Consider the following 22,043-nt stretch of genomic DNA (forward strand, 5'->3'; position numbering starts at 1 on the left):
TAGGACTTAGCACAGAGAGTTGATGGGAGAATTAATCGGTGCATATAAAACTCACAGAACAGTGCCTGGCATATAGTCAGCCCCAAATACACTCCACAGCCTAAAACTGGCAAGATTCTGCCGGGCTATCAAGTCAGGAGGATCGCTGGGAAATGTGAGAAACTCCAGGTTAGCTTTACCTAAAACATTTATAGGCAAACTCAACTCCGATGTCTTGTCATGCAGGGTAGAGATTAGTCTGAATGTCCTTGCCATAATGTAAACCTATAACTACTTACTTGTTTAATAATGTGGTAACCCCCGTTTTTAGTTTTCACTAAACCCTTTTGGCAGCAATGAGCAGAAGCATGAATGCATGTTTAGGGAAAATGAGTCATGAAATAATTTTCCAGGAAAGTTGATGAATACACGAATTATATGATTCCTCTGGGCTATGGACTGAAAGTGTCCCCCTAAAATTCCTGTGTCAAAGCCCTGACCTCCAGGGTGACTGTAATCAGAGATGGGGCCTCTAAGGAAGTAACTAAGATTAAATGAGCTCCTAAGAAGGGGCACCTGGCCGGCTCAGTCAATAGAGCCCATGACTCTTGATCTTGGGGTCATGAGTTCAAGTCCCATGTTGGGTGTAGACATAAATAAAAAACAAAGAAAGGGAACCTAATCTGATAGGATTAGTGTCCTTGTAAGAAGGGGCACTGAGGGTTTTGTGCTCTCTCTCCCCCTCACACACACCAAGGAAAGGTCATGTGAGGACTCCGTAAGCTGGTTAAGCATCTGCCTGTGGCTCAGGTCATGATCCCAGAGTCCTAGGATTGAGCCCCATGTTGGGCTCCTCTGCCCTTCCCCCTGCTTGTGCTGTCTGTCTCCCTTTCAAATAAATAAAACTTAAAAAAAGAACAAATATATTGACTATTGTAAATGCCCAAACTTAGAAAACCAATTTGTTAGTCACACATAATAATTTCTAAAGTCGATTTAACTTTAAGCAAGTGTAACACCGTTTTTTAGCCCCAAAATGACTCAGATTGGACAAGAGAGGATATGGTCACCCCCTCTAGCTATAGCTTTAGGAGCTGGGTGCCCTACACAAGCTCTGGCCTTTGGTAGATGTATAAAGTCATTGCCAATGTGCAGCCTAGCAATGAGGTATCTAGAGGAATAAATACTCCAACATCTCCCAGTCTTCTCCAGTCTCCCGAATCCAATCATAAGAATGTCAGCAGCTGGGGGCACCTGGGTGGCTCAGTGGGTTAAAGCCTCTGCCTTCGGCTCAGGTCATGATCCCGGGGTTCTGGGATCGAGCCCCGCATCGGGCTCTCTTCTCAACGGGGAGCCTGCTTCCCTTCCTCTCTCTGCCTGCCTCTCTGCCTACTTGTGATCTCTGTCTGTCAAATAAATAAATAAAATCTTAAAAAAAAAGAATGTCAGCAGCTGAAGAACAGGGTCTTTTAGTGACTGTTGGTCACTACAGAGGCAGACTAAAGCAGGGAGGCTGTCTCTCTGAACGGAGTAAGATGCCGTGCAATTGAGTAAGTCAAGGCATAAGAGAAAATCCAAAAAGGGATAAGAAGGTTACATGGAGGGAGGCCTCGGTGGCTCAGTGGGTTAAGCCTCTGCCTTTGGCTCAGGTCAGGACCTCAGGGTCCTGGGATCGAGTCCCGCATCGGTCTCCCTGGTCACTGAGGAGCCTGCTTCTCCCTCTGCCTTCTGCACCCCCTGCTTATGCTCGAGCTTTCTCTTTGATAAGTAAAAATAAAGTCTTAAAATGTCACGTGGGATTTCCTTTTACTCTTTCAAATGGGCACACAAGTCAATATATTCTTTAAAAAACAAAAACAAAAGTGTTACTTATTTACTGGAAAGAGTGTGAGTAGGAGAGGGACAAAGAAGCTGAAGCAGGCTCCCCACTGAGCAGGAAGCCTGACTCAGGGCTTGATCCCAGGACCTCCGAGATCTGGACCTGCACCAAAGGCATGTGCTTAACTGACTGATCTTCCCAGGTGACCCTCAAGCCAGTATATTTTGAAAAATAAAGAGAAAAACCTTACTTGAGACCCCAGGCTTCTAACTCAGACACACTGGTTAGATAAGCATATGTAGGATGTTAGGCACCCTGAAAACTACAGAATGAAATTCCAGCCTTGAGTACTTGGTAGACTCCGCACCCCCGCCCTGAGGCTGAATGCTCTATTCTATTTTAGCATCCTTCATCAAAATGGTTAAGATTTGCTGTTTATTTACCTGAAAACACATAATCTTGGACCCATTCCTGATGTTAACCATTTCCAACAAGCAAACACTCGTGAACCTAAACGCTCTCATCCTTGTCTGCAAAATGGGGCAGGTCACCACCATCCTGTGAAGCAGGTCACCACAAATGGGATCTTGGGCTTGGAAGCAACCATTAGAGCACCTCCACTGACATAGAAACACCTCCGAGTTCCGAACGGAAGAACACACAGGCTCAGCTACTCCCTCTTCCATGCTCCAGGCTCACATGGTCTCCACAGATTCACTTCCCACTTCTTCCTCAACCCACTGCTAGTTGCTTCCGTCACTATCCCATCCTACCAGAACCAACTGCATCCGGGCTACCTCAAAAGGTTCTCAACAGGAGTAAATCTAGTGTAAACTACGAACCTAACCCAGGACCACATCGTACCCCATCATCGTACCCCAGGGATCCTCCTGGTACTTACAATCCCATCTCATACCACTCCTCATTCAGGTCATACCACACAAGCTCACACTGCCCTGTCCACCCTTCAGTTCCTACAACAGGCCATGGATTTTCCCACTGTAGGACTTTACAGTGACTCTCCCCTGATTTAAGTGTTTTCCCCAGCCAAACTCCTCCCTCAGGCCCAAGTCATTTCCTCAATGAGGCTTTCCCTAATCTGCTACCAATAGCAAACCCCACCCCAGCCCAGCCCACCCCACTCCCAACACGATCACAGTACCTGGTTCAAGTCCTGGAGAGGAGAAAACACTCTGGAACTCTCTTTCTTTTGGCAGCGGTGGGGGGACTCACTCACTTGCTGCCCATCTGAGATCTACCTCATCAGAATGCAAATATTAGGAAAACAGTACCTGGGACAGGGCCAAGCACTCCAATATTCTGTTGCACGAACATCAACAAGAAAAGAATATACAGAGTCCCCACCCACCATGTGGGATGAGAAAATTTAACAATTTTTTCATCTTTTAGATTCCCATTATTTTTTTTAATGTTTTTATTTATTTGAGCGAGAGAGAGAGAGAGAAAGAGAGATTGGGGGCAGGAGCAGATGGAGGGAATCCCAAGCAGACTCCCCACTGACGGTGAAGCCTGAGTCGGGGCTTGATCTCAGGACCCATGAGATCATGACCTGAGCTGAAATCATGAGTTGGACCCTTAACCAACTGAGGCACCCGGGCATCTCAATTCTAATTATGTATTTGGTTTTAGATTTATTTATTTATTTTAGAGAGAGGGAGTAGGGGAGGGAGCAGAGGGAGAAAATCTCAAGCAGATTCCCCACTGAGCATGGAGGCCAACTGGGGCTTGACCCCCACAACCCTACGACCGTGACCTGAGCTGAAATCAAGAGTTGGGTATCAGGGGTGCCTGGGTGGCTCAGTGCATTAAAGCCGCTGCCTTCGGCTCGGGTCATGGTCCCAGGGTCCTGGGATTGAGCCCCGCATCCGGCTCTCTGCTCAGCAGGGAGCCTGCTTCCTCCTCTCTCTCTGTCTGCCCCTCTGCCTACTTGTGATCGCTGTCTGTCAAATAAATAAATAAAATCTTTTAAAAAAAAGAGTTGGGTGTCAGTCACTTGACCAACTGAGCCCCTCCCATTACATTAAATCGGAATTGATCTTTAGTCTTTTTCCTTAGGTTTCATAATCAGATTAACAGCAGCTCTTCTGACAATGCTAAGTATGACTGATTAGGTGCTCAGGCCTTTCTAATACATTCTTCTTTCCCACTCTCCAGAGGTCTATTATGCTGATTCACTCAATTTAATTTTGCTGCAGTAAAACCTTTCGCCTGTGCTCTGGGTCCAACCTCTTTTATGCCTCAGGGCCCTGGTTCCTTCGGTCCTTCCCACTCTTTCCTGCACCTTCCATCACTACCTTTGGCATTAAAAACACTTTCAAGTGTTTCCCATCTTGAGATGAATTCTCCTAGCGAGGGCTACCTACCGTTGGTGGCGCCTTCCTGTTGGCATGGTTACACGGACTGGGAAATTGACTTCAGAGTTTAGCAATCCCAGGGGCCTTTTCTTCTTGAACAAGCTATTTCTAACTAAACGTGTCTTAAAATCCCAGCTGTCACCAATAATCATCTCTGGGGACTTCCACGGTTACCAACTACAGTCAAGTCCTGGCTTTTTTTTTTTTAAGATTTTATTTATTCATTTGACAGAGAGAGACCACAAGTAGGCAGAACAGCAGGCAGAGAGGAGGAAGCAGGCTCCCCGCTGAGTAGAGAGCCTGGCACAGGGCTCAATCCCGGGACCCCGAGATCATGACCCGAGCTGAAGACAGAGGCTTAACCCACTGAGCCACCCAGGTGCCCCAAGTCCTGACTTTTAAATCCCAGGAAAAGGAAGTGGAAAGCTGCCTGCTATGGCTGAACCAACTTCCCCCTTTGGTATTCAAGCTACACAACAGCTGGTTGGGCTTAAACAGGTACCAAAGTCTTACTTCTATTTGTCTTTCCAAAGCTAGCCTAGCAGAGGGTGGCAAAGTATAGAGTCTGGCTAGGAAAGCATCTTACCCAGGCAGCCCTCCCCAAGTCTCCCCACAGCGGGTGGTCATTCTGTCTTCCCTGCTCAGTAATGTTGTCTTCATCATGTTCTTTCAATGTACCCACATGTCCTAGGGAACCTGGGTGGCTCAGCTGGCTAAGTGTCTGCCTTTGGCTCAGGTCATGATCCTAGGGTCCTGGGATCGAGTCCCACATGGGGCTCCTTTTTTTTAAGATTTTATTTTTTTTTAAGATTTTATTTATTTAACAGAGAAAGATCACAAGTAGCCATAAAGGCAGAGAGGCAGGCAGGGTTGGGGGCAGGGGTGAAGCAGGCTCCCACTGAGCAGAAAGCCAGATTTGGGGATTGATCCCAGGACCCTGAGATCATGTCCTGAGCCGAAGGCAGAGGTTTAACCCACTGAACCACCCAGGCGCCCCTCACATCAGGCTCCTTGCTTGGCAGGGAGCCTGCTTCTCTCTGCCTGCTGCTCCCTATTCTTGGCTCTTTCTCTCTCTCTCTGACAAACAAATAAATCAAATCTTTAAATAAATAAATAAATAATCTTTTAAAAAATGTGCCTACACATCCATCTCTCCCAATTAGACTATGAACCCTTTACACACAGAGTTTAATCAAGTCTTACTTGTCTTGTCTTGCCACTACCAAGCACTATATCACGAGCTGAGTTAAACTCAACTAGCATAAACAAATTAAGAAATAATCGCTTTAGGCATGAAACAACACACTGTTAGACCTGATAATTACAAACAGAATTCAACAATAGTAGACACACACACACACACACACACACACACACAGAGCAAGTGCTAGGGGAGGTCATCAAGAGGATGTGACCACCAGCTGACCCAGGAAGAGGAGCCTGGGGGCTTGGGGGCTCCTCACCCCCTGCCCTGTCCTGGGAATGTATGTTCTAGCCCCCCCAACTCCCGTAGGTGGAAGTCAAAGCCTGTAGAGAGTAAGGTGTGGCAGAGACGATCTGGACCGTATAGGTGACTAAACTCAATTAAGGCATTTATGTCAACTTCTAATATTCTGGCAGATGGGTGCAAAGATCTACTCCTTTTGTGTCCCCCCCCCCAGACAAGCTTTGTTTGTAAGTTCCCTTGCTTATTACACCAGCCACCCACCAATCAGGAGTGGCCTGCCCCTTTCCCTGGTCTCTCTGGGCCCTCCATGTATGGCGCTGGGGGCGGGGCAAGGGGGAAGGCAGAGTTTGCAAACGAACAGGAGGGTATAAGGCTAACTCCAAACTTGGTTTTAAGGCATTTGAAATAATTTTTTAAAAAGACTTTATTTATTTGACAGACAGAGATCACAAGTAGGCAGAGTGGTAGGCAGAGAGAGGGGGGGAAGCAGGCTTCTTCCTGAGCAGAGAGCCTGATGCAGAACTTGACCCCAGGACACTGAGATCATGACCTGAGCCGAAGGCAGAGGCTTAACCTGCTGAGCCACCCAGGCGCCCCTGAAATAATTTTTAAAAAACAGTATCCCTGTGCAGCGCCTGGGGGGCTCAGTTGGTTGGACATCCGACTCTTGGTTTTGGCTCAGGTTGTGATCTCAGGGTCCTAGGAATGAGTCGCACATGGGGCTCCGCACTCAGTGGGAGTCTGCTTCAGGATTCTCTCTCCTTCTCCCCCACTTGCTCTCTCTCTAAAATAAATTAAAAAATCTTTTAAAAATTCAAATAAAAGAAAAAGAATATCCCTGTGGACCTGTTAATTTTTCAGTTAGATTAGAAATTCAGTGCCTATATGAATGGGAAAATGACACAAAACTAGCAACCACATCCAATAAATGAAATGTCAACAAATGACAGCCTCAGTTTCTAAGAACATTATGTCAGCTTTCCCTTGCTGCACATTATTTTCGATTCTTAAGGCCCACCTCAAGTACCAAAGAGCCTCTGATTGGAGCCAAGGACACTAGAGAAGTAGTTCCAATCCAAAAATCCTCTTGCCAAATTGATTTCCTGGAAATGGTGCCCGTAACCATCAATAAAGCCAGTCGATAAAATTAAAAGGCAAAACCGAATTTTAAATGTTGAACCATGTAAACTGTACCTTTACAAACGACATCTAGAGAGAAGTAGGTTGTGTGATCAATGTAGTTAGCACCTTCCACGACAGTGGAAACACAGCCAAATGAAACTCTAGCATAGGAGTCCGGGGGCCCGTTGCCATGGCAACTGTCACAGAGCGCATCCACCTGTGAGAAAAGGAAACCATTCCAGCAAACATAACGCAGTTTGAAAAAGCAGAAACATGCTTAAATCACTGTTGTTCCAGAAGTGGTTGAAACAAGTATAATAAACAGTTCACCTGACAAATGTATCACAGGCATGAGATGATGAAAATAATGAATGAGCTTTTTATCTTTTATTACTTTATTTTTTAGAGCAGTTTAGGAATGCTGAGCTGAAATTTCCCATACATTCTGCCCCTCTGTCCTTACTGTGCCCTATTACTAGCATCTTGCACTGTTGGACTGGCCCATCTCTGTCATTGATGAGCTGATACTGATACCATTATCTTTAAAGTCCACAGTTTATTTTTTAAGGTTTTATTTATTTATTTGCCAGAGAGAGAGAGAGAGAGCACAAGAGAGCACAAGAGAGCACAAGCAGGGGGAGCAGCAGGCAGAGAGAGAGGGGGAAGCAGGCTCCCCGCTGAGCAGAGAGCCCCATGTGGGGCTTGATCCCAGGACCCTGGGATCATGACCTGAGCCTGAGGCAGATGTTTAAGCCCCCGAGCCACCCAGACGTCCCTAAAGTCTATAGTTTAAATGAAGGTTCACTCTTAGTGTTATCTGTCATATATATTTTTTAAGATTTTATTTATTTTGAGAGTGAGTGAGCTGGGGGAGGGGCAGAGGCAGAGGGAGGGAGAGAATCTTTTTTTTTTTTTTTTGTGGGAGAGAGAGAATCTTATGCAGGCTCCATGCCCAGTATGGTACCCAATGTGGGGCTCAATCTCACGAACCTGAAATCATGATCTGAGCCAAAATCCAGAGTCTGATGCTTAACTGACTGAACCACCAGGCGTCCCTGTTCTGCCATATATATTTTAAATGTGTCTAAAAACATACTTTGTGTACCAACCAAATTCAATGCCCTGATAGTACTAGATTCAAAGGTAGGAGAAATACTGTTCCTGCCCTCTAGCAAGTCACAATCCAAGGGGAATAAAAGACAAAAATCACTTATTCAGTGTAAGTTATGACAAATGATAAAACCAAGTGCAAATGTAGGCTTCTGGGAATTCCCAGTAGGGAGAGAATTTCAGGTGAAAGAACATAGGACACAGCCTTGGAGAGAGTGGGATCTGACATAGGCTGTGAGAGAAGAGAATGATTTTTACCTGGCAAATGGAGGCAGGGTTAAGGACAGGGGTAGGAAGATGGCAGGGGGGGGAGAGACAACACATTCCAAGTTAGAGGAACAAGGAAGAAAACTAAGATTCCAGATCAGTGCACCCAGAGGGCAAAACATGAAATATACAGTTGGGAAAATAACATGGGAAGGGAGAAGCTCTAAAACACAAAGACTTAATTTATCTACAATAGGAAGGCATTCAGAATCTTTATTACTAGAAGTACAGTGCCTTCATTTTGTATTTTGTTTTTCTTTTCTTTCTTTCTTTCTTTCTTTTTTTTTTTTTTTTTTTGAGAGAGAGCGAGCATGTGTATATGTGGTGGGGACGGGAGGCAGAGGGAGAGGGAGAGAGAGACTCTCAAACAGGCCCCTCCCTGAGCACAGAGCCCCATGTGGAGCCTGAAGCAGAACCTCATGCAGGGCTGGGACCCCACCACCCTGAGATCATGACTTGAGCCGAAATCAAGAGTTGTCCTCTTAAGTGACTGAGCCACCCAGGCGCCCCTTTGCTTTTCTAACTGTGAAAATAATACATATTCATTTTAGAAATACATGAGACAGAGAAAGAAGCAAAAAACTACACATAATTCACAAATCTACTACCTACCTAAAGATAAACACTGACCCCATTCTGGTACTGACCCTGCTCCAGATGTCTTACTATCCATAAATATCTATGTACTTTTTAAAAAAGATTTTATTGATTTATTTGACAGAGAGAGACACAGCAAGAGAGGGAACGCAAGCAGAGGGAGTGGGAGAGGGAGAAGCAGGCATCCTGCCAGGACCCTGGAATCGTGACCTGCGCCGAAGGCAGGCACTTAACAACTGAGCCAAACAGGCGGCACTCTACGCACTGTTTTAAGGGAAAATTTAGTATTTATATGTATTATTGATTTATTACCAAATGATTGCAAATGTCAATAGACTGTTGACACATTATTTTATTTTTTTAAGATTTTATTTATTTATTTGTCAGAGAGAGGTAGAGGGAGAAGCAGACTCCCAGCTGAGCAGAGAGCCTGATGCAGGGCTCGATCCTAGGGCCCTGAGATCATGACCTGAGCCAAAGGCAGAGGCTTTAACCCACTGAGCCACCCAGGTTCCCCCTTCATTAGGTTTCTAATGGAAACTTGATCCATGGAGGTGTCAATTCATTCTCATGGGGCTTTTGTTTTTGTTTTTAATAGCCTAAGTCACGGCCTATTTCCATTTCTCTGTCTGTGCATTTCCAGCTGCCAAGGCCAATCTCATGGTCAGTTTCCCCTCATTCATTTTCAGTGAGGAATTAAGCACCAGGCTCCCAACTACGGCCCCACCACCACTTCTGTCAATATCCAAATGGAAGACCTTGAAGACCCCGTGACCTCTCTGTTCCTGACTCTCTACTAACCAACACACGGAGTAACCATGCCTTCTCACAATCTGAACCTAGCTGCCCACACCCCACAACTAGAACACTGGTAGGCTATTTTTTAAATTACGCAAATATTTTATGTTCATCAATGCAGAAACAGTGAACACAGATGTTTTCTCTGAGCAAATAAAGGCCACTGGACAAGGCCTCCTGTATCAACTTCCTGGCACTTGGATTTCTCTGCCTTCCCTACAACAGTGGAGGGTCACCCAAGCCCCTTACCCAAGACCAACGCCGCAGCTGGGCACATGGTACCACTCTGTCTTGTCTCTGTGTCTTCCTTCTATATCAACAATTTTTCCTCTTCTTTTTTTTCTTTTAAGATTTTACTTATTTGACAGAAAGAGACAGAGCAAGAGAGGGATCACAAGCAGGGGGAGTGGAAGAGGGAGAAGCAGGCATCCCACTGAGCAGGGAGCCCGATGTGGGGCTCGATCCTAGGACCCTGGGATCATGACCTGAGCCATAGGCAGACGCTTAAAGACTGAGCCACCCAGGCACCCCAATTTTTGTCTTTCTAATGAATCCACATACAAACATTCTCTAGACCTTCCTCTTTTTTTCTGGTAAGTATCTTTGTGAATTTTATCGAGTTTATCTTAAACTTATGATCAACTCAAAAACCAAAAGTTTTTAAATATCCTTTTCATCCAGAAGCAGTCTGGCTTTCCATTCAATCAGTTCTCTTTTTATTGCCATCAGGAATGTTTTGCAGCTGTCTTCATTTTTATTTTGTTTTATTTTTATTTTCTTAATTCCAGTACAGGTGATCTATACTGTTCTATGAGCTGCAGGCATACAACACAGTGATGCAATTCCATACATTACTCACTGCTCATCATAAGGGTACTCTTAGTCCTTCTTTTTTTTAAGATTTTATTTATTTATTTGACAGACAGAGATCACAAGTAGGCAGAGAGGCAGGCAGAGAGAGAGGAGGAAGCAGGCTCCCTGCTGAGCAGAGAGCCCGATGCGGGACTCGATCCCAGGACCCTGAGATCATGACCTGAGCCGAAGGCAGCGGCTTAACCTACTGAGCCACCCAGGCGCCCAGTCCTTCTTTTTAAAAAAAAAAAAAAATCTCCCTTGATCCTATTTCTCCTTCAGTCTCATTTCTTTGCTCCTCCTCCCAGCAAAACACATTTAAAGATTCGTCTATACTCACCTCCCCATCTCCCATCAGCTCCTCACTGCTCTCCTGTCAGACCTTATATCCCCAATATGCCTCTGAAACTGCTCTTAAAATCACCAGCAAGGTTATCAAATCCAACAGTCCGTTTTCTCCGCTCCCATCACTCAACCTCTTAGCATTTGATCCAACTGGAAAACCTTGCCTGGTTTCGATGTGACCTCCCTCTCCTGGAGAGGCTCCATCTCAGCCTCCTCTGTTAACAATCCCTTCCTGTTTCCTGTCCTTTAACTGAATACACCAAGTTACAGACATAATGTCTCGTCAGTATCTCAAGCTTAACATGGACAAAACTTAATATATTCTGAACTTCCCAGAAAAAAAAAACTGCACTCCCCCCCATCTTCTACATCTCAGAAAATGGCAAGTCCGCTCACCTGCACAAGATGGGCACATTCCAGTATATAAAAATTAAGCTGCACGGGCACCTGGGTGGCTCAGTGGGTTAAAGCCTCTACCTCCGACTCGGGTCATGATCTCAGGGCCCTGGAATCGAGTCCCACATTGGGCTCTCTGCTCAGCAGGGAGCCTGCTTCCTCCTCTCTCTCTCTCTGCCTGCCTCTCTGCCTACTTGTGATCTCTCTCTGTCAAATAAATAAATAAAATCTTTTTTAAAAAGTTGAACTGCACAAAGTCAAAAGACAGCCTTGGAGGAAATACTGGCAAAACATTCATATGAGGGGTGCCTGAGTGGCTCAGTTGGTTAAGCATCTGTCTTTGGCTCCAGTCACGATCCCGGGGTCCTGGGATTAAGCTCATGTTGAGGGGGGTTCATCCCTGCTCAGTGGGAAGCCTGCTTCTCCCTCTCCCACTCCCCCTGCTTGAGTTCCCTCTCTTGCTGTGTCTCTCACTGTCAAATAAATAAATAAAATCTTTAAAAAAATAAAATTTTAAAAAGCTCATATGAGAAATTTCCCAACAAAGCTCTCATTCCCATAACATAAACAGCTGTTAATGCTCCTACTGTGGAAATGGCTCTCAGAAGAGAAACGCTGCTCTACTCTCCCCGACACTTACAGAAATGCAAAATAAAATTGTTGAGACTTTTTTTTTCAAGATTGGCAAATATTTCAAAGATTGAAATATTTCCATCCTTCTTAATATTGGCACAGGCATTTTCCACAGCCTGCTGTTGACAGTGCTAATTGGTAAAATAAAGCTGAAGCATAATTTGATGATGGTATCTATTAAAATGGTAAATATCAGGGCACCTGGGTGGCTCAGTGATTAAGCATCTTCCTTTGCCTCAGGGTATGATCCTGGGGTTCTGGGATGGAGCCCCGCATCAGGCTCCTTGCTCAGGGGGAAGCCTGCTTCTCCCTCTCCCACTCCCCCTGCTTGTGTTCCCTCTGTCGCTGTCTCTCTCTGTCAAACAAATAAATAAATAAAATCTTTAAAACATGGTAAATATCTTCACTGAGGTGACAGTTGCATGACTAAATGCAACTACATTTACTAAAACGTCCAGGAACTACATTTACTAAAAACGTCCAGGAACTATGCCTTTAAAAATGGAGAATCTTGGGGTTCCTGGGTGGCTCATGGGGTTAAGCATGTGACTCTTGGTCTCAGCTTAGGTCTTGATATCAGGGATGTGTTCAAGCCCCGTGGGGAGCCTACTTAAAAAGTGGAGAATTGGGGGATCTGGAGGGTAGGAAAAGAATAAATGAAACAAGATGGGGTCTGGATGGAGACAAACCATAAGAGACTCTTAATCTCACAAAACAAACTGAGGGTTGCCGGGGGGAGGGGGGTCGGGAGAGGGTGGTGTGGTTATGGACATTGGGGAGGGTATGTGCTATGGTGAGTGCTGTGAAGTGTGTAAACCTGGCGATTCACAGACCTGTACTCCTGGGACTAATAATACATTATACGTTTATAAAATAAATAAATAAATAAATAAAAATAAAAATATTTTTAAAAGTAGAGAATCTCATGGTATGTCTCCTGTACCTCAATACTGCTCTTTTTTGATTTTTTAAAGATTTTATTTTTAAAAAATATGGAACGCTTCACGAATTTGCATGTCATCCTTGCACAGGGGCCATGCTAATCTTTTCTGTATCATTCCAATTTTAGTATATGTGCTGCCGAAGCGAGCACAATACTGCTCTTTTTAAAAAATGGTTAAAATGGGGTGCTTGAGTGGCTCAGTGGGTTAAGCATTTGCCTTTGGCTCAGGTCATGATCTCACAGTCCTGGGATTGAGCCCCACATCGACGCCCCCTTGGGCTCCTTGCTCAGTGGGAAACCTGCTTCTCCCTCTCCACACCCCCCCCCAATTCTCTATCCCTGTCTCTCTCTCAAATAAGTAAATAAAACGTTTAAAAAAATTGGTTAGGGCACCTGGGCGGCTCAGTTGGTTAAGCGACTGCCTTCAGCTTAGGTCATGATCCTGGAGTTCCAGGATCAAGTCCCACATTGGGCTCCCTGCTCAGCAGGGAGTCTGCTTCTCCCTCTGACCCTCTCCCCTCTCTCATGCTCTCTCTCACACTTTCTCTCAAGTACATAAATAAAATCTAAAAAAAAATTGATTAAAATGAAAAAAAATTGGTTAAAATGCATGTCTGTTCACCTAGCAATTACAGTTCAACAAAATCAATAATCCTTTACAAGGCTGAAAAAAAGAAGTAGCAAAATAATATAGACTCTAGGGGCGCCTGGGTGGCTCAGTGGGTTAAGCCTCTGCCTTTGGCTTGGGTCATGATCTCAGGTCCTGGGATCTGAGCCCACATCGGGCTCTCTGCTCAGCGGGGAGCCTGCTTTCCCCCCTCTCTCTGCCTGCTGCTATGCCTACTTGTGATCTCTCTCTCTGTGTCAAATAAATAAATAAAATATTTTTTAAAAGAATAATATAGACTCTAGTTAAAGTTATTATCGCTAACCACATTTTTAAACGCTGAAGAATAGATACACAATTTATACTTTTGTAAGCAGAAACCACTACAAAGCTAAGACCAAGTATCCCACACAAGGCAGTGAAGTGGACTTCAAATCTCAGTGTCTACCCGCCAGACCAGGTCATCTCAGAGAGGCCAAATAACTAGAAGCAAGGCTGAAAGTCCCCCAGGGATAAAGTCGATCCTCAAACTCATACTAATCTTACTTTGATTGCTTTCAATCCGTATGTTTTATCTTTTCCCACAATGGCAGTGACTTCTTGTCCAACCTTCAGAGGGACATCGCCAGTCACGACATCACTACTGAAGTAGATTAAGTCATCAATCAAACCAGAATCACTACAGATATTCGTCACAACTCCGTGCACAGTTTTCAACCTGGTGCCACCTAAGAGATGGGGAAACAAAACATTCCATTAGTTAATGTCCAAAGCGAATTACACATGAGAAGTAAGCCCTACCACAGGAAGTCCTGGTAGACGATGATCTAAATCGAGAAAGAAATTGGACGTAGCTTGAGATACAGATGACTGTGACAGAGGAACGTAGTGATTAAGTGTTTGGGAGACAGAACGCTCACGTTGAAAGGTTGGTACCACCATTTCTCTGTATGGCACAGTGGCCCAATGCCCTTGGTAGGGCAGCTCCGTTGGAGAAGGCAGAGTCTGGAACCTGCCTGCCTGGCCGGGAACATAGCTCTTCCCTTTACCATCTGTGTAACCCTGGGCACATTTCCTAACATCCCAGAATTTGTTTTCATCTGTAAAACCAGGGCATTACTAATGTCTGCCTAGGAGAGTAGATCTTAAATGTTCTCATCGCGCGCGCACACACATGATAATTACATAAGTTGACGGACGGGTTAATGAACCTTACTGTGCAATCATTTCACAATATATACAGATAGCAATTCATCACCCGCATCTTAAACTTACAGTGTTATACATAATTATGTCTCAATAAAGTGGAGGGGGAAAGGGTTGTTTTAATTAGGAACGGACACATCTGTGTCAACAGCTTAAAACTGTGAATCCCTCCCTCTGGTTAGAGCTTACATGTTAGTTGTTGTCATGGTTTCTGCATCTAGAGAGTCTTTAAACAGCCATTATTGTTACTGAATTTTATCCTTATCGACAAGAGCAGCAGAATCACGGGGAGATTATGCAAACATCTCACCAAACAAAAGCACATAAAGAGATCTGAGGGCTTAAATCTAGCCCAAATGCACATCCAAAACACTCAGGTTTATTTTTTTTTCCTGAACACAGCTAGTAAGCCATAATTTGGGATCTGAACCTAGAGAGTAAGTCTGCAGAGCCCATTACGAACCACAAAGCTTCGGTGCCTGCCCAAAAATGAGACTGGGAGAAACAGACAAGGAGGCTGGGAGAAACACTGATTATAATTGATTATGGTTTCAAGAAGCCAAAAAAAAATCTGAGAACTTTTATTTAAAGATTTTATTTATTTGAGACAGACTGTGCCCACGGATGAGGGGCAAGGGCAAAGGCAGAGGGAGAAGCAGACTCTGTGAGCAGGGAACCCAAGTCGGGGCTCGATCCCAGAACCCCGGCCTCACGATCTGAGCTGACGTCATCCGCTTAACCGACTGAGCCACCCAGGCGCCCCCTGAAACCTCTTTTAAAATGGGTCAAATTCGTCATGTCCATTCATAAAACATAAGAAAAGTAAAAGTGCCAAGAGTGACTGACAACTGCCCCTTAGGCTCAAGAAAGTATGTCAGAAACTTCTGTATTGCCCCATGGGCAAAAATACGGCCAACAGGGGCGCCCAAGCGGCTCAGCTGGTTGGGCATCTGCCTTCTGCTGGGGTCGCGATCCTGGACTCCTGCTCGGCGGGGAGCCTGCTTCTCCCTCTCCCTCTCTGTTAAATGAATAAAATCTTTAAAACAAGTGCTGCTGACGGATGCAGCGGCGAGAGCTTCTGGCTCAAGCTAAGCAGCAGCCTTCCGCAGCCCACTCCCCTGAGACTCGGCCTCCTCTGCGGCTCTCACACTCCGGGGGGAGAGGAGCTGCCGGTAGATTCAGGCACCTGGCAGGACGGGGCGCTGCTGGGGGGGGTGACACCGACCACAGAGGGGACCCTCCTGAGCCAGCCGTGCTCATCCTGCAGAAGGAGGCGGGGGGCGAGGCGAGCCACAGGAGGAAATGGCTGCTGGGCCTCCGGGCCTGGGTGACTCCAGCCGGGTGCCCGCTCTCCCCTGGGCGTGTGTCCCCTGCCCCCCGCTGTAACCGGGACGTGAGGATGCTCCCACTTCCCTGCGGGGTTTTCCGAGGGCCACGTGGCAGTAATGCTCGGACCGCCCTGAGTCTGGTGCTTGGCAGAGACACGGGCTCGGCTCATCGGATTCATGCTTCAGGGCAGGACTGCCGCCAACCCCGGCGAAATTCTCGGTGTTCACGGGTGTCCCCGACACAGCAATGCCTGCCCTGGTGTCCCCTGAGTCACCACCCCCTCAGTCCCAGACTCTGGGGCAGGATTTCAGGATATAAAGGGCAGCCACTTCCATGTGGCCCCAGGCCTGCTTCCAGCGACTGACCTAGAACTTGACCACTTGGCTTCAAATACACGCGTGTTTAAGAAACAAAATCGAATGCACCCTCTAATCTGGGTGATCCACTGCTAGTGGAAATATGAGAAGGAATCGGTTGTATCTTACATAACATATGCACAACGTTAAGTTCCAAAGGCACGGGGGGGGGCGGAGTGCAAGGTGGGGGCACGGCTCCCCAGGGGCCTTCTCTGTCTACACCACCATCGATCACTTTGGACGGGAGGGTTCTGGGTATGCTCAGGGACTCGGGGATGCCTCTTCCCACAAGGAGGCGCTGCCACGCCCATGCAGCCCCCTTCTGAGCGCCTGAGGCTCTGAATCAGGGGAGGGGAGCACCCTTAGGTGCAGGCCTCTGAGAGGGAGAAGACGAAAATGAATACCTTCCAAGAGCCTCATATGCTGCTCCCTCTCGGCCTCCGACGAGTCCACCCTCCTCCGGAAGAAGGCAAGAACTCTGGAAATAAACCGAAGCATGGTCGCTTCGTCAGGGCAGCCCAGGCCCCCAGACACAGCGCCAAGCTCTCTTCTGTGTGAGTCTCTGCCACCCGGTCGCGCTCTGATCGCAGCTGCTAGTCAGACGCCGCGCCCGGCCCTCCGCACCGCCTTACGTCTAGCCGAGGGTCTACGCGAACCTTGATGCGGGCAGAGACCCGAGGGCCTCAACCTGCCGCGTGCCCACCGCCCAGCCAATGGGGGCGTAGTGCGCTCAGTGGAAGCTACCCAGAGGCTGTGAGCTGATGGGCGGGACTTCGTGGCTCCTCCCACCACAGGCGAGGGCGGAACTGTGGTGGCCCACCAGGATTTACTTCTTAGAATAGAGGGTCTCTGTGAGCTGCTGCGGGGAGGGCCTGATGCCTGTCTTGGAAGGATGCCAGGCAACTTGCCCCAAAGTTGGAGGCAGGCCCCCAGACTCTGGCTCCCGGGTGTGGGACCCCCATTCCTCACTGCGTGAATGATTTTCTCTTCCTTGGCCTCTAAGCCCCCTGCACCACCAGCCCCCATCAGCCCTACCTCCTCACCCCTGCACCCATTCCACGGGGAGGTCAGTGGTCAGCTCTAAGCTACGGCTTTCAGTTCAGTGTTCAGTGATACCACAGATACGGTGGAAAAGGCGAACTTGCATGTCTGCATGGCTCTCAAGCCATAGGCTGTGTCTTGCTCTCCTTGGAAGGGAGCCAACGGTGCCAAAACACTCACTGTGGGGCTGACAGCCACTTTTAAGTACAATATGGAGATGAGGATGGCTGGGTCAGGAGGGCCGGGTGATGGAGCACGAGGCAGGGAGTTTGGATCGCATCACTAGTCTTTCCTTTGGGGGACCAGGCGGACATTACATTAAGAATGTTAGTTGAAAAAAAATAAATACTGTAACAGCCAAATGAGTTTATTTGGGAACAGCAGACCAGTTGCAATTCAGGGCACATGAACCATGGCGAACTTAAAGCCAGTACAGAGTACAACAAAAAGCTTTCTTTGATAGAGGAGAGGAAGTTGGGATGGGTGGTTTTGAAAGAAACTCATTAGGGGAGAGTGAGAATCCAAGGTTGTGATGGCCTTTGGTTGGCTGAGTGGTGGCAGTTTCTCATTGGTGGGGCAGTTGGTGAGCCCGGAGGAAATCGTCCCTCCTCCTGCTGCTCCTGCTTCCTCCTCCTGCTTCCTCCTGCTTCCTCCTGCTTCCTCCTGCTTCCTTCTTCCTGCTGCGGTAGTAAAGCAGTCTCCTGCCTGTTGGGGGCCGAAAATGCTGCTGAGAAGTGGTAGTGAGTGAGGGCTCCCTGTTTAGGGCTTCCCCATTTCTTCTTAAATGAGGTTGCCTTTATTCATTTTTATATTTCCCCTTTGATCAAGATCTTCCCTCAAAAGCATCACTGATCAAGAGTCAGGTTTGCCACATTTAGTGGTTTTGTCCCTCAGTAACAAGGAGGACCTTCCTTCATTGCCATATCTAACATCAGAGGGCAACCATTGAGATCACACTTAGTAACAAGGAAGGCCAGGAGGGAGAGCTCTCAGGCATTCATGTCTAAAGTGTTTATCTTGGGGAGCCTGGGTGGTTCAGTCAGTTAGGTGGCTGCCTTGGACTCAGATCATGATCTTGGGGTCCTGGGATCAAGCCCCACGTAGGGCTCCCTTCTCAGCTGGAAGCCTGCAAGCCTACTTCTCCCTCTTCTCCCTGGCTTGTGCTTTCTGTTGCTATCTCTGTCTCTCTCTCCCACATAAATAAATAAAATCTTAAAAAATAATAAACTAAAGTGTGTATCTTATCAGGTTTCTAGGCATTGGAGATTGTCTCAATGTGTTGGGCTAGCATCATCCTGTTAGGCATGTTGTTTCTACAAAGGTTTATCAGGCTCATATACAAAGCTTAAAAATAGAGCAGAATTAAATCACCTTGACAAATCTAGATTGAACAATAGTTCTAAACCCAGAGCCCCAGCCTGAGGGTAGCCAGCTGAAGAGATCAAAGGACCATGGATTTTTAGGTGAAATTCACTGTAGCCAATATTCTTCCTCTCTCGTTTTACACAATTGGGTTTGTGCTTCTGCAGAGGGATTTCTGCAAGGGTAGCAGGTGGTATTGGCTATGGCACAAGCACCTCTTTGTTCAACAAGTAGACGGTCAAGGGCTTTAGCCAGTGAGTCAAGTGATTGTCACTGGGCTGCTACTGCTTTGGCTGTGGAGTCAACAGCCTCTCCTAATGGAAGGGAGAGATTTCTGACCATGTGTTCATAGGCACATACTCTGACCCAAGGAGCTAAGTCCCTCCCTACAGAGGCGAACCCAGAGTCACGTACATCTCTTGGAAGCGTCCATTTAAGGCAAGGGTGGAGGTTTAATGGGATAGGCCAATGGGAAGCTTCTGCTTTATTATGGATGTGGACAGGGATGGCTAACCAACCCAATAAACATTGACCTCCAATTCCCAACTATCTAGTTATATGCCCATGGGGTATGCCATCCACCGCCAGACAAAAATGAAACCAGGCAGAGCTCAGAGTACTCTAGCTGGGGTCTGGGGTCTGGTTACTGATAGATCCATGAGTCAGAATTTCCTGATTGACACTTTCAAGCTGGGAATCAGAGGAGTTGGGATGACGTCCCATGAAAGGCCATCCCATCCTCAAAGAGTCCTTTCGAAAAATCCTGCAAAGAGGAACTAGCTGATTTGTTTTTCCTCTGGGCGCAGGGATACGGGACACACTTAGATAAGGAAAAGGGCATGCATGACATGGTGAAGATTATACAATTGGAAAAGATGGAGGGATTTAACTGAACCAGGACAGTTATGGCTGAAGAAAGATGGAGACAAGGTATGGGGACAGTAGGCCATGATAGTGTAACTTGATAGGTCACAACCATAAGCCAGTGGGTATAATTGGAAGTGGCATTTGAGACTAAGGACACATTGGTGATGGGTAAGACCCAGGGGTCTCCGACACCATGAACAGATCCAGCAGTCTGAAAGCTTTCCCGTTTTTACAATAGTTTGGATAAGAGTGTTATTTTCCCAAGAATGAGAGGGAGAAAATAAGGTAAAAAGCAGCAGTAAGAAAATGGTATCTTTTACACATAATATCTGATCATAGCTCACTGACACTGACAATTTAAACCACTTCCAGTGAAGTGTAGAAATCTTGCTTTCATTTAGGTCTATTGAATCTTTTCACTTTTTAAAAAAACCCGTGCACAGGGTTGCCTGGGTGGCTCAGTGGGTTAAAGCCTCTGCCTTCAGCTCAGGTCATGATCCCAGGGTCATGGGATGAGCCCCACACTGGGCTCTCTGCTCAGTGGGGAGCCTGCTTACCTCCCTCTCTCTCTGTCTGCCTCTCTGCCTACTTGTGATCTCTGTCAAATAAAATCTTTAAAAAAATAAAAAATAGGGGCACCTGGGTGGCTCAGTGGGTTAAGCCTCTGCCTTCGGCTCAGGTCATGATCCCAGGGTCCTGGGATCCTGCCCCACATAGGGCTCTCTGCTCAGCGGGGAGCCTGCTTCCCCTTCTCTCTCTGCCTGCCTCTCTGCCTACTTGTGATCTCTCTCTCTCTCTGTCACATAAATAAATAAAATCTTTTAAAAAAATAAAAATAAAAAATGGACCCTGTGCACATTTTAAAAATATTTTATTTATTTGCTTATTTGGAAGAGCTTTCACAGGGGAGTGGCAGAGAGAGATCCTAAGCAGGCTCCATGCCAAGGACAGAGCCCAATGCAGGGCCAGATCTCATGACCTGAGCGCAAACCAAAGAGCCCGTTGCTTAACTCACAGAGCCACCCACACACCCCAATCTTGAAACTTTTAAATATAAATGTCAAGTATTTCATCCACATCAGATAACATAATTTTTGCTTCAACCATCAAAATAATTATAAAAACTCAAGTGGAAGATGGTTTATTATATTTTCTCCTATTTTTACGCATTCTAATTACTCTTTTTCCTTCCTAAATTAGTGCCATCCTCCTTGGGTGATCACTTCCGTTCTGTTTAGGAAACTTCTCTTAACTGTTATTTTTTTTATTTACTTATTTGACAGAGAGAGATCACAAGTAGTGAGAGAGGCAGGTGTCCGGGTGGGGGGAAGCAGGCTCCTTGCTGAGCAGAGAGCCCGATGTGGGGCTCGATTTCAGGACCCTGAGACCATGACCTGAGCCAAAGGCAGAGGCTTCACCCACTGAACCACCCAGGCGCCCCAGCTGTTATTTTTTTTTAAAGATTTTTGCATTTATTTTGAGAGAGAGAGAGAGTGTGCACCCACAGCGGGGGAGTGTCAGGGGGCAGAGGGTGAGGGAGAGAATCTCTAGCTGATAAGCGTGGAGCCTGATCCGCAGCTCTTGGTCTCTTGACCCCGAGACTCTGACCTGAGCCAAAACAAGAGTCAGTCGCTCAACTGACTGAGCCACCCAGGCACCCCCTCTTAGTCACTCTTTCACGGTATGTCTACTGGTCAAAATTTCTCTTAATTTTCCTTCATCTGAGAATGGCTTTATTTCCACTTCATTTCAGAAGGATGTATGCACAGAGATGGAATTTGTGTTCAGGTGGTAAAGTGAACCACTGATTAGTTCTGCTCGTCACCACCTCCTTCCTTTTCTCTGATGCTTCCGGTTTGCCTTTTTCCCCTTGAGCGAGTAGGAAGGAATTGCCAGATCAGTATACATGACTTTGCCGAGTTCCTTAAACAGTTCTAGAGAGGCCCCCGAGATGTTCAAGTGCAGTGGTGAACAGGCATTTTCAGAGTCTAAATACTCAAGCCAGCTCTCCTTGTTAAAGGAATCTATTTCTTGCAGACAGCTTTTTAAAAGTTGTCTGTGTAAGCAAATCTGCGTATTTCCACAATTTATTAAATGGTCTTAAAAATGATCAAGCTTGGGGCCCCTGGGTGGCTCAGTGGGTTAAGTATCTGCCTTCGACTCGGGCCATGATCCCAGGGTCGGGGGAATGAGCCCCGCATCACACTGGGCTTCCGGCTCAGTGGGGAGCCTGCTTCTCCCTCTCCTTCTGCCTGCTGCTCCTTCTGCTTGTGCTCTCTCTTTCTCTATCAAATAAATAAAATTTCTTTAAAAATGATCAAACTTGAGCTGGATTTGGCTTAGAATAAAGATTACATGAAACCAAGAAGTGCTTCTTTTTTTTTTTAAAGATTTTATTTATTTATTTGACAGAGAGAGATCACAAGTAGGCAGAGAGGCAGGCAGAGAGAGAGAGGAGGAAGCAGGCTCCCCGCTGAGCAGAGAGCCCGACGCGGGACTCGATCCCAGGACCCTGAGATCATGACCTGAGCCGAAGGCAGAGGCTTAACCCACTGAGCCACCCAGGTGCCCCAAAGAAGTGCTTCTAAGCAC

At 46.6% G+C, this 22,043-nt stretch overlaps 1 protein-coding gene and 1 non-coding gene across 2 annotated transcripts in view; both read right to left on the reverse strand.

The window, feature by feature from the left end:
• Positions 1 to 16,679, reverse strand: part of CT55 (cancer/testis antigen 55) — a 39,660-nt gene extending 22,981 nt beyond the window's left edge. Inside the window, exons 1-3 of the mRNA XM_044234684.1 lie at positions 16,586 to 16,679; positions 13,837 to 14,018; positions 6,815 to 6,959 (exon numbers count right to left, since the gene is read on the reverse strand). Coding sequence (XP_044090619.1) covers positions 6,815 to 6,959; positions 13,837 to 14,018; positions 16,586 to 16,679 — 421 coding nt within the window. The remainder of the gene's footprint in view (positions 1 to 6,814; positions 6,960 to 13,836; positions 14,019 to 16,585) is intronic.
• On the reverse strand, positions 12,727 to 12,833 carry LOC122897773. Its single transcript, XR_006382617.1, has one exon. It is a non-coding gene; the product is annotated as a U6 spliceosomal RNA (small nuclear RNA).
• Positions 16,680 to 22,043: the final 5,364 nt, after the last annotated feature.

Source organism: Neovison vison, chromosome X (genome assembly GCF_020171115.1).
Source record: "Neovison vison isolate M4711 chromosome X, ASM_NN_V1, whole genome shotgun sequence".
Classification (NCBI taxonomy): Eukaryota; Metazoa; Chordata; class Mammalia; order Carnivora; family Mustelidae; genus Neogale; species Neogale vison.